Here is an 11,487-nt window from a genome sequence, read left to right as displayed (position 1 = left end):
AACATTGCTCAGCTTTATTGTTGTTTTTCAAATTTCTGTAAATGAACAAATTAATTATAAGAATGTTTTATGCCAGCTATGAAGGAGTGTTGCTGCTCGTACATTATAATGAAGTTAAAAAAAAGAATCTGGAATCTGTCAACTCCCCACTCAAACACCTATTCCAAGGTCACAAAGCAAGGAAGGTTATTCCAGTGTGAAAATATGTCTCAGCGTTTTCCTTCTGCACTCTATGGTATGAGCTGCCCTTTTTAGTAAGAACATTTCATTCTCTGAAGTATGAACCTTCTCAGGCACTGCATTTGTGCATTCCTGCTGAGATCATCATTTATCCCCCATCTCCAGGACCTGGAGTCACATGAAGAATCAAGGGAGGAAAACATACTGCCGTTCCTGAAGGAACGAGACCAAGTGAAAAAGGTGGGATAACAACAATAGATGCATCAGTGCCCTCATTGTATTGTCATTCTCCAGCCAGTTACATCACTTACCTCCCTGATGTTCTCACTGTCCTTCTAGATACATCACTGGCCTCGCCAGTATTCAAAGTATTAAAGAATCTCTGCAGCGTGAATGAAGGTAATTCAACCAATTGACTTCTGAGCAGCCCTCCCATGAGCATCCCACACAGACCTATCCCTCTTCCCTGTCCCCATGCCTCACACAACAAATCCAGGTAGCAAATGCCTCCCTGGACATTATGAACAATTTCCTAGGACCAATCCACCCAACATATGCGTCTTTACTGTGGATTTCAAAACAACTGATCAATGGAACAACCATTTGACAATATCAAAAGCAGACACAATAGTACTTAGAATAACTCTCCTTGGGGGTGATATTTTTCTTGATTCATTGGTCAGCATTCAGTTCATAATATTGCTCTGTTAAATAATGGTCCAACGAATGGCAATTTTAATGTTTTTAAAAATTGTTATTCCAGAAAGATTGCCATAAACACAAAGAATAACTTCACAAAAGGAATGAGGGAATTTGAATCACAGCAGAGAAGAAAAGAATTCCGACATTTCCACGGAGTGAAAGATACACCCAAGTACAACTTATTTCTTTATTGGGTGAGCAGGAACAAGTAGACAATGCACTAAAGAGCATGGCAAAGTGACGACGGCAGAGGCTGGAGATCAGACTCTTAACGTGGTGCTGGAAAAGCATATTTCATATTTCTGGAAAAGAGCATTCTTGATGAAGAGGTTATGCTCGAAACATCGAATCTCATGCTCCTCAGATGTGTCTGACCAGCTGTGCTTTTCCAGCACCACACTGGTTGAGTATGGCAGACGAAGAATTCTGGAGTAATGCTGAAAAGTATCATCCAGGCGAAATACGGTTAGGTTGTTTGGTGAGAAAACATAACGAAGTGACAGGACTCTCTGGGACTACCCTCATCATGGGAGTCCCGGGTTTTGGAGATGGCACAGAAAACTATCTATGTTTGGGCAGCAGGTGAAATGTACTAAAAATTTGATGTGATCTTTCCATTTAAATTTCAGCAAATGAATTCCATCGATGGAGAATCTGCTTAAGTGAAGTGATACGATATTTCTTCTCCATTTGACAAACTGATCATAGTTATTTTTTTGTGGATACAGCCAGATAATAATATTGTTCATACTTGATGACTGAGATCTTTTCCATAAAACTACAGATTTCATCGATGCACTGAGCAGCAATGATTGTGAATCTCAGAGTTTACGCCTTGAACATTTGTGTGAAATATCCCACATTGTGTGCTGTCTTATAAAAGAGCAATTGCTGAAAGGCTGCTCAGTGTTGGGAACAAGTTCCGCATGGAAACTGCAGACTCTTGGGAATGTCCAATTAAATCCAGTTGTCGATATCCTTGGGGGTTTAATGCAGACAGAAGGAAACAATACTTTCTTCACTGCTCTGCAGCTGGACAGTTTGCTTCAGATGATGTTGACCAGAATGAGATGTTATACACCATGTGCCATAATCCTCGCTTCTGCTCGGTTCTGTGTTCAGTAGTGGAAGCCCAGCAGAAAGAAGGAGCCCAGATGTCAGCAGTCACAACCGATACAAGGATGCTCCTCACTTACCTCACTTGTCTTTTGTAGAAATTTTATTATTAAATTGTCATTGTTCATGTGATGCTTCTGAAATTGGGTATTTTGGCCTACAGGGCAATTTGCACCAAAGCCATTGTATTTAAAGGAGGCTAATTCAAACAGCACAAGCTCCCTTTTTCCAATTGCATCTCTACGTGTATGATGGAAATTCATACCAATGATGATGTTGACTGTGTTCACTCACTCCATTTCGAATGATTTTGTCGAAGCCCTCTTGAAATCTCAAAATACACCAGCAGACTGAGTGACAAAGACAATTATGGAATGGCACAACTGCCCCAACGACTGATTTAAGATTGTTTCACATTTTCTCATTGTACTTTCATCACCAAATGAAATGAAACACGTTGGGTTTTACTGAGGGGAAACTACATTCCACAACAGCCCTGAGCGTATCAGACTGTTAGAGACAGAGGTTGATTTTTACGATGTTAAAAATACCAAGGAATGATAGAAGAAAAAAAAGAACTGATCAAGTTGAACGGTGAAGTAAGGTCAGGTGATGAATGGCCTCCTGCTGCTTTTAATTCCTTGTTTCGCACGTCTCCAAATGAAGCAGTATCAAGCATACCCGAAGTGCTCGCCTGATAAGGTGTAGCAGAGAGTGTGCTCAATAAACAGAGTGTAAAGGTTATTCCTGCAGTGGCAGTGATAATCCGCAGTATCAGAAAAAGATGGTGATTTTTAAATCTTTCAACTTGGAATACCTCAGGTAGGAATTTCAACATGGTCTTTCCTGACAATACTCAGGGGCTATTGCCTGGTCAGGGAATTAAAAAGATTAAAATAAATGGAAGTAAAAAGAAAGTATGAATAACTGAAGCGAAGGTTTTTTTATAATAAAAACAAATTGTACTAAGACTGAACTGTGTATTGTTTACAGTGGGACAGTGAGTCTTGAGTAACAACATCCCCAGTCGCCGATTCCATCTCAAATGCATTGGATAGTGGTATGTATGCAAGCGAGCGATGTTCGGATAATTAATTCCAAACTCTCGGTTAACATCAATGCACGATGAATTTGTCTGGAGTATCTGCTCACTGTGGGGCTGAAACAATTGCTACTCAGTTTGTCATGTTCAATGGCAGCAGCTATGATCTGTCCCTACATTCAGACAGAGAACGTAGTCGTAATAATTGCAATAAAGTCTAAGGAGCATTAATTTGGAAAATGCAACCAAAAAGGCTTATTAGAGATATCTGACTTAATGGAGGATAGACACAGCAGATAAATCGCTCCAGGCTAATTTACTGCCTTTATTTTGATGTGTCTCCTTTGGGTAGAAAAGAAAGGTTTTCAGAACAGAAAACCACAGTTTCTGGATATATTGTTTTCTTAACTAAAGAAACTCCAAGGATCTATCGTGGACCACTGTACTTCAGATCTCCATTTACGAAATCTGTCACTGATGCCACGAGTGGAGGTTGAAAGATTGAAATTCACCACAATAGGCTGTCAGGTAAACTATTAGCCCATCATCAAAATACTATACTGGGGCAACAGAAGTGAGATCCAGCATCCACACAACCTTCAGAGTGGCGAATCCACTTGAGCGAGCAGTTGGCAAACATATGTTGATTTAGAACATCGTCAACGAATGCATTGAGAAACCAGCAATGATATATTGAATGGAAGGAGATAGTAAGTATGGAGGGAGATACATGTATGGAGGGAGATAGCAAGTGAGGGAAATCTGTTTTGCTGAATTTGCCTTTGCCAAGAGTGTGCGTGTGGGATGTTGCTACCTTGTAGCTGTTGATGCCTGGCAGTTAAATAATATACAATTTTATTAATTTTTGATTGCGTTAAAATTATGCTAATTCATTTGTTTTGTTTGTATCGAATCATGGAACACATTGCTTTACATTTGTCTTTAAATATGATAAACAGTAGGGTCCAGGCTATCTCCTTGACATATGTAAATGGGGTTTGATCTGGCCCATGGTGGCATTACAAACCAGCCAACTGAGCTGCTGACTCTCTCCGTCAGTGCATAGTACAAGGGATAGTGGACACATATTTGACTGTTGAGGTTTGGGTATGAGAGTTAGAATGGTAATGGACTGGAGCTCACTGCTTTACGGGTACAGTGGGAGTTGATGTGAGCTTGATAACAGAAAAGATGTCCTAACGAGAGCTGAGAATTAATTCTAATTTGCCCTGGCATGGTGCTCCTGAGCTCTGGATGTGGAAGAGTGAATTGGATATGGAAGGCTGAGAACACCTTAGGAAAGATGAAATGCTGTATGGACTGGTATTATCCATTCCTGACCAATGTGCATTCCAGATTAAAGCTCTCCGTGAAAGGTTTTTGAGGAAATCTATAATAAAAGAAATTCGCTCAGTTCCTTTGCTGTTGGCTGCTCCAAATAAGCACAGATGGAACTTGAAAGGGGCGTGATAAGGCAATTCATTCTGGGAAGTTAATTTACCTGAAAATTGAACCAGGCATGAAATAAATTGCAACCCCATCAAAATAAATAATGCTTTATCATCACAGGGTGTTAATGAATACAATGGAGATAAGCAAAACATTCTTTGTTGTTTCATAGAGAGTTTGCTCACACTTGTGAAAGTTTAAACCCATGGTTCAAACAGACATATGTATTTCATAAGCCCAGCTAACAGAGGGATCGGTGTGGCACATTGGCAGTGTTCCTACCTCTGAACCAGGTTCACACACCACCTCCTCGAGAGGTGTTTAGCAAAATCATTTAAAAGGTTGTTTGAGGCAATTAAAAACCAAAGCACTGTTGATGCTCAGAATCAGAAATTGCTGGGGAAAACTCATCAGGTCTGTCACCATCTGTGGAGACAAAGTAGAGTTCAGAATTGCCCTGTGGAAGGGTCACTGGGCCAGAAACATTACCTTCTGCTTTCTCTCAACATGCCGCCAAGCTTGTTGAGTTTCACCAGCAATTTTGGGTGGAGGGAACTATGGAACAGGTTGTGAACAAAGTTTAAATCACAGAGACAGCTCACAGAATGCTGAGGCAGGGTATCAGCTGATCTGAGACGCGAGGTCATTCAGACAATTCAATGTCAAACTAAAGAATAAAGATGGTGATGTAAAGTGGAAAGGAATTGATAAGATAAAAAGTCAAAAGGGCAAGATTGTTGTTGTCACACACAGCAATCAAACTTAACTTTCACTATTTAAGGCCGCTCTTAATTAATAACAGGGTCCAGGACCTTGAACAGTTCTGAAGTAAACTCGGCACTTTGTACCTAAGATGCAGAGCTGTGTTCTGATAAAAGCGTTATGGAACAGAATGCAGCTGATCATGGATTTTACAGTGACAATGACTGAACACACGTAACCACATGCCTGCAATACTACAGTCACAGACCAGGCACCGGATGGTTACTTTTGTGGCTATCGACTTCCAAAATGTCCAACTAAACCAAAAAGATTTTTCCACTTTGGATCCCATTACACATATCTCCCAATATCGGAAAGTAGAGCTTTCCTACGAAACCTTATGAAAGCCGAAATGGCATAAAGCAAAGAAACATTAATTTGCATGGGAAAAAATGACACCTTTTCTTTGGAAAAGCGAAAGTCCTCTTCGGCTTTCATTCAGTTAATGAAAACAATTAATAATATAGGTCCTTAATAAAAGCAAAGTGGCATAAGGCTAACTTTTGAAAATTGGGGGTACCTGTAATAAGAAAGCAGTCTGCTTATTAATGGAAGTTACAAATTATAGAGAAGGAACCATCAGCCACGCACAGATATGGGTGTTTAGATCATAGACCATACATTGGACAGAATTGAGTTACTTAATGGTGTTTCTAGAACTTTTTTTTTCAAAAGGGGCTGGCTCACGAGGCAATTTTGAGCTGAAGAAACCTTCGATAGGAAACAAAAATAGAAATTGCTGAAAAAACAAACTCAGCAGGTCTGGCAGCATCTGTGGAGAGAGAAAGCAGAGTTAATGTTTTGGGTCCAGTCATGCGTCTTCAGAACAGAACCAACCTTAGATTAGACATTAAATGCTAAGATATTGGCACGCAATTGGGGGGGGGGGGGGGGGGGGCAGTTTGCCCAGTTGGCCGGAGAGCTGACTTTTATTGTAAAGTAACATGGAAAGGGCAGGTTCAATTCCCACACTGGCTGAGGTGACCAGGAAGAATTCTACTTCTCAAGTTAACCCATCGCCTGAGGTATGGCGACCCCTAGTTTAAACCATCACTAATCATCTAACTCACTAATGACAAAGTAGTCCTACAGTCCATTGGAGGCTTTCTTGGTTGCTTTGGAATATCAGCTCATTTTCTCATTTTGTCCCTCTGCTTATTCCATAGATATTATTTCATAGATATTAGCTTGGCTGGATATGGAGTAGCTATTTACACAGATGATTAATAAATAGCGCTATAAAATGTTCTTACTCCAACAAATAAACTAGAATAACCCTTTTTATAACTTGGACAATCAAGGAGTGGGCTGGGTCGATCAAAGTTTACAAGATATTAATCGGGATAGGTAAATAATAGGAAAATAAGATCGACAGGTATTTAATTATTAGCTTTGATCGGGGAATACAGGAAACGTGATTGATTTTGTCACAGAGCAGAAAGACGGGCCAATTAAACACGCGAAGAGCAGTAGCTGTTTGGAGAACGGGAATAGATGCAAAAGATTTGTCGAGCTTTTAAGTAAGTGGTTGATGGATGGCTTTGAGTCCGACGTTCTCCTAGCTTTTCAGACAAAGGCAGCTTTCAGAAGTTAGGCTACAGATCAGCCACCATCATCTTGAATAGATAAAAAATATTTCAACTTTTGGAGGAGTTTTTTTCTTAAGACAAGGAGAGAAAGATTTCTAAAAGTCATAAGGGGCAACATGTTTTTTTTTAAGCAGGCAGCGTGGAATGAACTTCCAGAGGAAGTATGAATGCAGGTAGAGTCACAAGAAAGGCATTTGAATAAGTACATGAATAGGAAAGATGAGGAGGGATATGGACCAAGTGCAGACAAGTGAAACGACTTCAGTTTGGGATTATGGCCAACATGGACTGCTTCGACCGAAGGGTCTGTTTTTATGTTGTGTCAATCAACGAAGATTGACAAGGATGTTGGCAGAATTGGAGGGTTTGAGCTAGAGGGAGTGGTTGAATAGGCTGGGGATGTTTTCTCTGAAGTGGAGGAAGCTGAGGGATGACTTTATAGAGGTTCACAAAATCATGAGAGGCATGGATAGGCTAAACAGACAAGGTTGTTCTCTAGCAGGGCAAGGGAGTCTAGAACTAGACGGCATAGGTTTAAGGTGATTCGAGTAAGATATAAAAGGGAACTAGGAGGCAGCTTTTTCACGCACAGGACAGTGTGTATATGGAATGAGCTACCAAAAGAAATGGGGGAGGCTAGAACAATTGCAGCAATTATAAGGCACCTGGATGGGTATATGAATAGAAAGGGTTTGGAGGATTAAGGCCGAAACGCTGGCAAATGGGACGCAGATATCTGGCTGGCATGCACAAGTTGGACTGAAAGGTCTACTTCTGTGCTGTTTGACTTCAGAAGTAGGTTTGAGTGGCGCAGAGCAACACAAGGGCCTTTTGTGTTCACATCAAATTTACTGAATCCATTCGGTCTCAGCCTGGCAGAAGGATGAGAGGGATACCTCTCAGGCCTCTATCGGACTGTTGCAGGATCAGTACTGAAGGTGTGCACACTGCCAGAGGAACAGTACTGAATGAGTGCTGCACTGTCGGGTGTGGTCAGTACTGAGGGAGTGTTGCACTGTCAGAGAGTCAGCATTGAGGGAGTGCTGACCTGACGGATGCTGAAGACTGAGGGATTGCCATACTGTCAGAGGGCCAATACAGAGGGAGTGCCACACTCTCCGGGAATTAGGACAGACGGAGTACCGCACTGTCCATTGGTCAGTACTGAGGGAGTGCCGCACTGTTAGAGGGTCGGGACTGAGGGGATGCCGCACTGAGAGTCATTACTGAGGGAATTCCACACTGTCAGGAGTCAGAACTGAGTGACTGTTGCACTGTCGGAGTGTCAGTACTGAGGGTGCGCTGCACTGTTGAATGGTCAGTAATGAGGGAATACTGTACTGCTAAATGGTCAGTGCTGAAGGAGAGCCGTGTTGTCGAAGGGTCAATTGGAGTGAGTGCGGAACTGTCAGAGGGTCAGTACTGAGACTGCCGCACTGTCAAAGGGTCAGTATTGAGAGATTGCTGCACTGTCGAGGGTTAGTACTAAGCAAATATTGTACTGTCAGTATGGAAGGAGTACAGTCCCATCGAAGAGTCAGTACTGATAGAGTGCTGCACTGTTGGATAGTGTGTACTGAGTGAGTGCTGCACTGTCAAAGGGTCAGTACTCAGGGTGTGCCGCACTCTCTGGGGGGTCTGATTGACGGTGTACTGCACTATAGTTTAGTGAGTTTTGAGGGAGTACGGCAGTGTCGTAGAGTCAGCACTGAGAGAATGCCACACTGTTAGAGGGTCAGTAAAGAGGGACTGCTGCACTGTCAGAGTTTCAATACTGAGGGAGAGCCACACAGTTGAACGGTCAGTACTGTGGGAGGATTGTACGGTAAGATGGTCAGTACTAAGGGAGGGTCGTGCTATCAGAGGGTCAGTTCTGAGGAGATACTGTACTGTCAGATGATCAGTACTCAGGGAATGCTACTCTATCAGAGAGTTAGTACTGAGGGTTCCTTATTCTGGATGAAGGGTTTTGACTCAAAAATACATTCTCCTGCTCCTCAGATGCTTCCTGACCAGCTGTGATTTTCCAGCACCACACTTTCGACTCTGATCTCCAGGACCTGCAGTCCTCACTTTCTCCAGAGGCACTGCTGCACTATCAGAGGGGGAGTACTAAGGGAGTGCTGAACTCTCACGGTGCCAGTATTGAGCAAATACCGGACTGTCAGATAGTCAGTATGGAGAGAGTGCAGCACTATCAGAGGGTCAGTACTGACAGAGTGCTGCATTGTTGGTCACTGAATACTGAGCGAGTGCAGCACTTTCAGAGGATCAGTAATCAGGGAGAGCCGCTCTATCAGGGGGTCAGTACCGAGGGAGTCCCACACTATCGGAGGTTCAGTACTGAAGAAGTGCTGCACTGTCAGGAGGTCAGTACTGAGAGGTTGCCACACTGTTGTAGGATGAGTACGGAGTGCTGCACATATCAGAGTGTCTATTCTGAAGGAACACTGCACTATCAGAGTCAGTTCTGAGTGAATGCTGCGCTATCGGAGGGTTAGGACTGAGGAAATTCCACACTGTCAGATTGTCATTACTGAGGGAGTGCCACACTGTTGGAGGGTCAGCACTGAAGTTGTGCTGCACTATCAGACAGTCAGTACTGAGGAAATGCCGCACTGTCAAATGGTCAGGACTGAGTGAGTCCCCTTATGTCAGGGGTCAGGATGGGAGGATCCTGTACTGTCAGATGGTCAGTACTGAGGCAGTGCTGCACTGTCTGAGGGGCAATATTGAGGGAGTGCCACACTGTTAGAGGGTCAATATTTAGGGAGTGCTGCAACATTGGAGAGTCAGTTCTGAGAGAGTGCCGCACTCTCGGAGGGCCAGTACTGAGGGATTGCTGCATTTACAGAAGGTCAGTGCTGAAGAGTGCTGCAATGTTGATGAGGTTGTAAACCCATTTAGAAACAGTGAGCGAAAGCTGCTGATTGTTTGAACCAAGGTTTACCTCAACAGTGTATCAGGAACTTTGACTTTGAAGTTAACAATTCCTGCCACTGCTCCTAATCAGGGTTAATCCCCAGTTCATCGTGTCTGTCCGGTCTTCGATTCTCGTCCTGGACATATGTGCTTTCTATTAGCAGCAGCTCTTTTTGATGTCACAGAGTTCTTGAAGAGTGAAGGGAATTTACCCCAGAATCAGGGCAAATGCTGTCGCTAGGGGAGAGAGTCAAACGTTACCTGACGTTTGCTTCAGGGATCTTCGAGTGTATTGGCTTCGCTGGTGCCATCTTTGGCTGGGCCTCGCTGGTCTTTGTGCTGAAGGAGGAGGGCTATTTCCGTAATCTCTGCATCTCGCCGCACAATGCCAGCGAACCTGGAGGCAGTAATGGCACAGGTAAGGCTATCCTTGGGGAGTCGATACCTCCTGGCATTATCACGAGATTATTTAATCCAGATTAGGCCATTTAGCCCATCGTGTCTGATCTGCTATTCAATCATGGCCAATAAGTTTCTCAACCCCAGTCTCCTGCTTTCTTTCAGTAACCTTTGATTCCCTTGCCACTCAAGAACATATCTGTCTCAGTCTTAAATGCACGCAATCATCTGGCCTCCAGAGCCTTCTGTGGCAATTCATTGATTCACAACTCTCTGGCTGAAGAACTGTCTCCTTATCTCCATTCCAAAACGTCTTCCCTTTGCTCTAAAGCTGTGCCCTCGGGTCCTAGTCTCCCCTATCAATCGAAACACCTTCCCAATATCTGTGTTGTCTCGGCTGATCAGTATTTAATCAGATCCCAGCCCCACCCCACCCCCACCCCATCCCCATCCTTCCAGTCTCCATCAAGTGTACATCAGAATTCTCAAACGCTCCTCATTTGTTAAGCCTTTTAATTCCTGGGACCATTCTTGTGAACCTCCTCTGAACCCGCTCCAGGGCCAGTACATCCTTCCCGAGATATGGGGTCCAAACGTGCGCACCATGCTATCTCAGATACCTCACTCTTACCTCAGAATCACTCTCTTTCTCGGTTTCATAGTGGACTGTTACCTCCAAGATGAACGTTTTGCCCTCATCTTTACCATGGCTTCTTTCATGGACAGTTTCACCACCCTCCCTGGTGGCTACATCTTTGATCGCTTTGGCACCATGCCGGCTCAGTTCATGGCCATGTGAGTACTTTGAGCACTCTTTGTTGTGGGTTGGTTCCCTGTGGGCACCGTACAAGGGAGAGAGGAGCCGGTCAGAGGGGAAGTGGAGATGGAGGAAGAGACCGTGAGGGGTGGGCTGGATACATTATATGTGAATAGGAGTGGGGATACAAGGGGAGTGGAAAGCGGGAATACGGAGCGTTGAGTGGGACGGGTACGGGCGAGGGATGGGGCCAGAGGTAGAAGGGCAGCAGGAGGAGCAGATATTGAAGGAGGCCGGAGGAGGGGAGAAGGGCCACAGTCTGCGAATTCAAAACTGACCATTCGGACGAGATGCTAGAAAACACGTCTCAGGAGAGATGGAGGTGGATGCAACGGATGAATTATGTGTTTCTCTCTCTCTGTAAACCTTTTTCAGATCCATGTACACCACGGGAACACTGCTGGTCGCCTTCTCTACAGCTGGTGAGTACTCCGGAATTTCCCTGGTAGTGGATAGGGAAATTTCTACATTCCAGGGCAAATTCACTATCTTCTCACAGACACCAACAG

General features: G+C 43.7%; 1 protein-coding gene across 2 annotated transcripts in view; it reads left to right on the top strand.

Annotated features, from left to right (window-relative positions):
- The first annotated feature begins 6,704 nt into the window (after window positions 1-6,704).
- The window catches only part of LOC140468450 (equilibrative nucleobase transporter 1-like), a 40,756-nt gene continuing 35,973 nt past the window's right edge, over window positions 6,705-11,487 (top strand). The window contains exons 1-4 of one of the 2 annotated variants that reach the window (XM_072564541.1): window positions 6,705-6,771; window positions 9,948-10,180; window positions 10,824-10,956; window positions 11,354-11,400. In XM_072564541.1, the coding sequence (XP_072420642.1) occupies window positions 9,991-10,180; window positions 10,824-10,956; window positions 11,354-11,400 (370 nt within the window). In that variant the 5' untranslated portion in view covers window positions 6,705-6,771; window positions 9,948-9,990. Of the gene's footprint in view, window positions 6,772-7,945; window positions 7,998-9,947; window positions 10,181-10,823; window positions 10,957-11,353; window positions 11,401-11,487 lie in introns of those variants that run through there. The other variant, XM_072564542.1, reaches the window with a different exon arrangement.

The sequence above is a fragment of the Chiloscyllium punctatum genome, chromosome 47 (assembly GCF_047496795.1).
Source record: "Chiloscyllium punctatum isolate Juve2018m chromosome 47, sChiPun1.3, whole genome shotgun sequence".
NCBI lineage: Eukaryota > Metazoa > Chordata > Chondrichthyes > Orectolobiformes > Hemiscylliidae > Chiloscyllium > Chiloscyllium punctatum.
The sequence above is the reverse complement of the archived record's forward strand: the minus strand, read 5'-3'. Positions and strand labels throughout refer to the sequence as shown.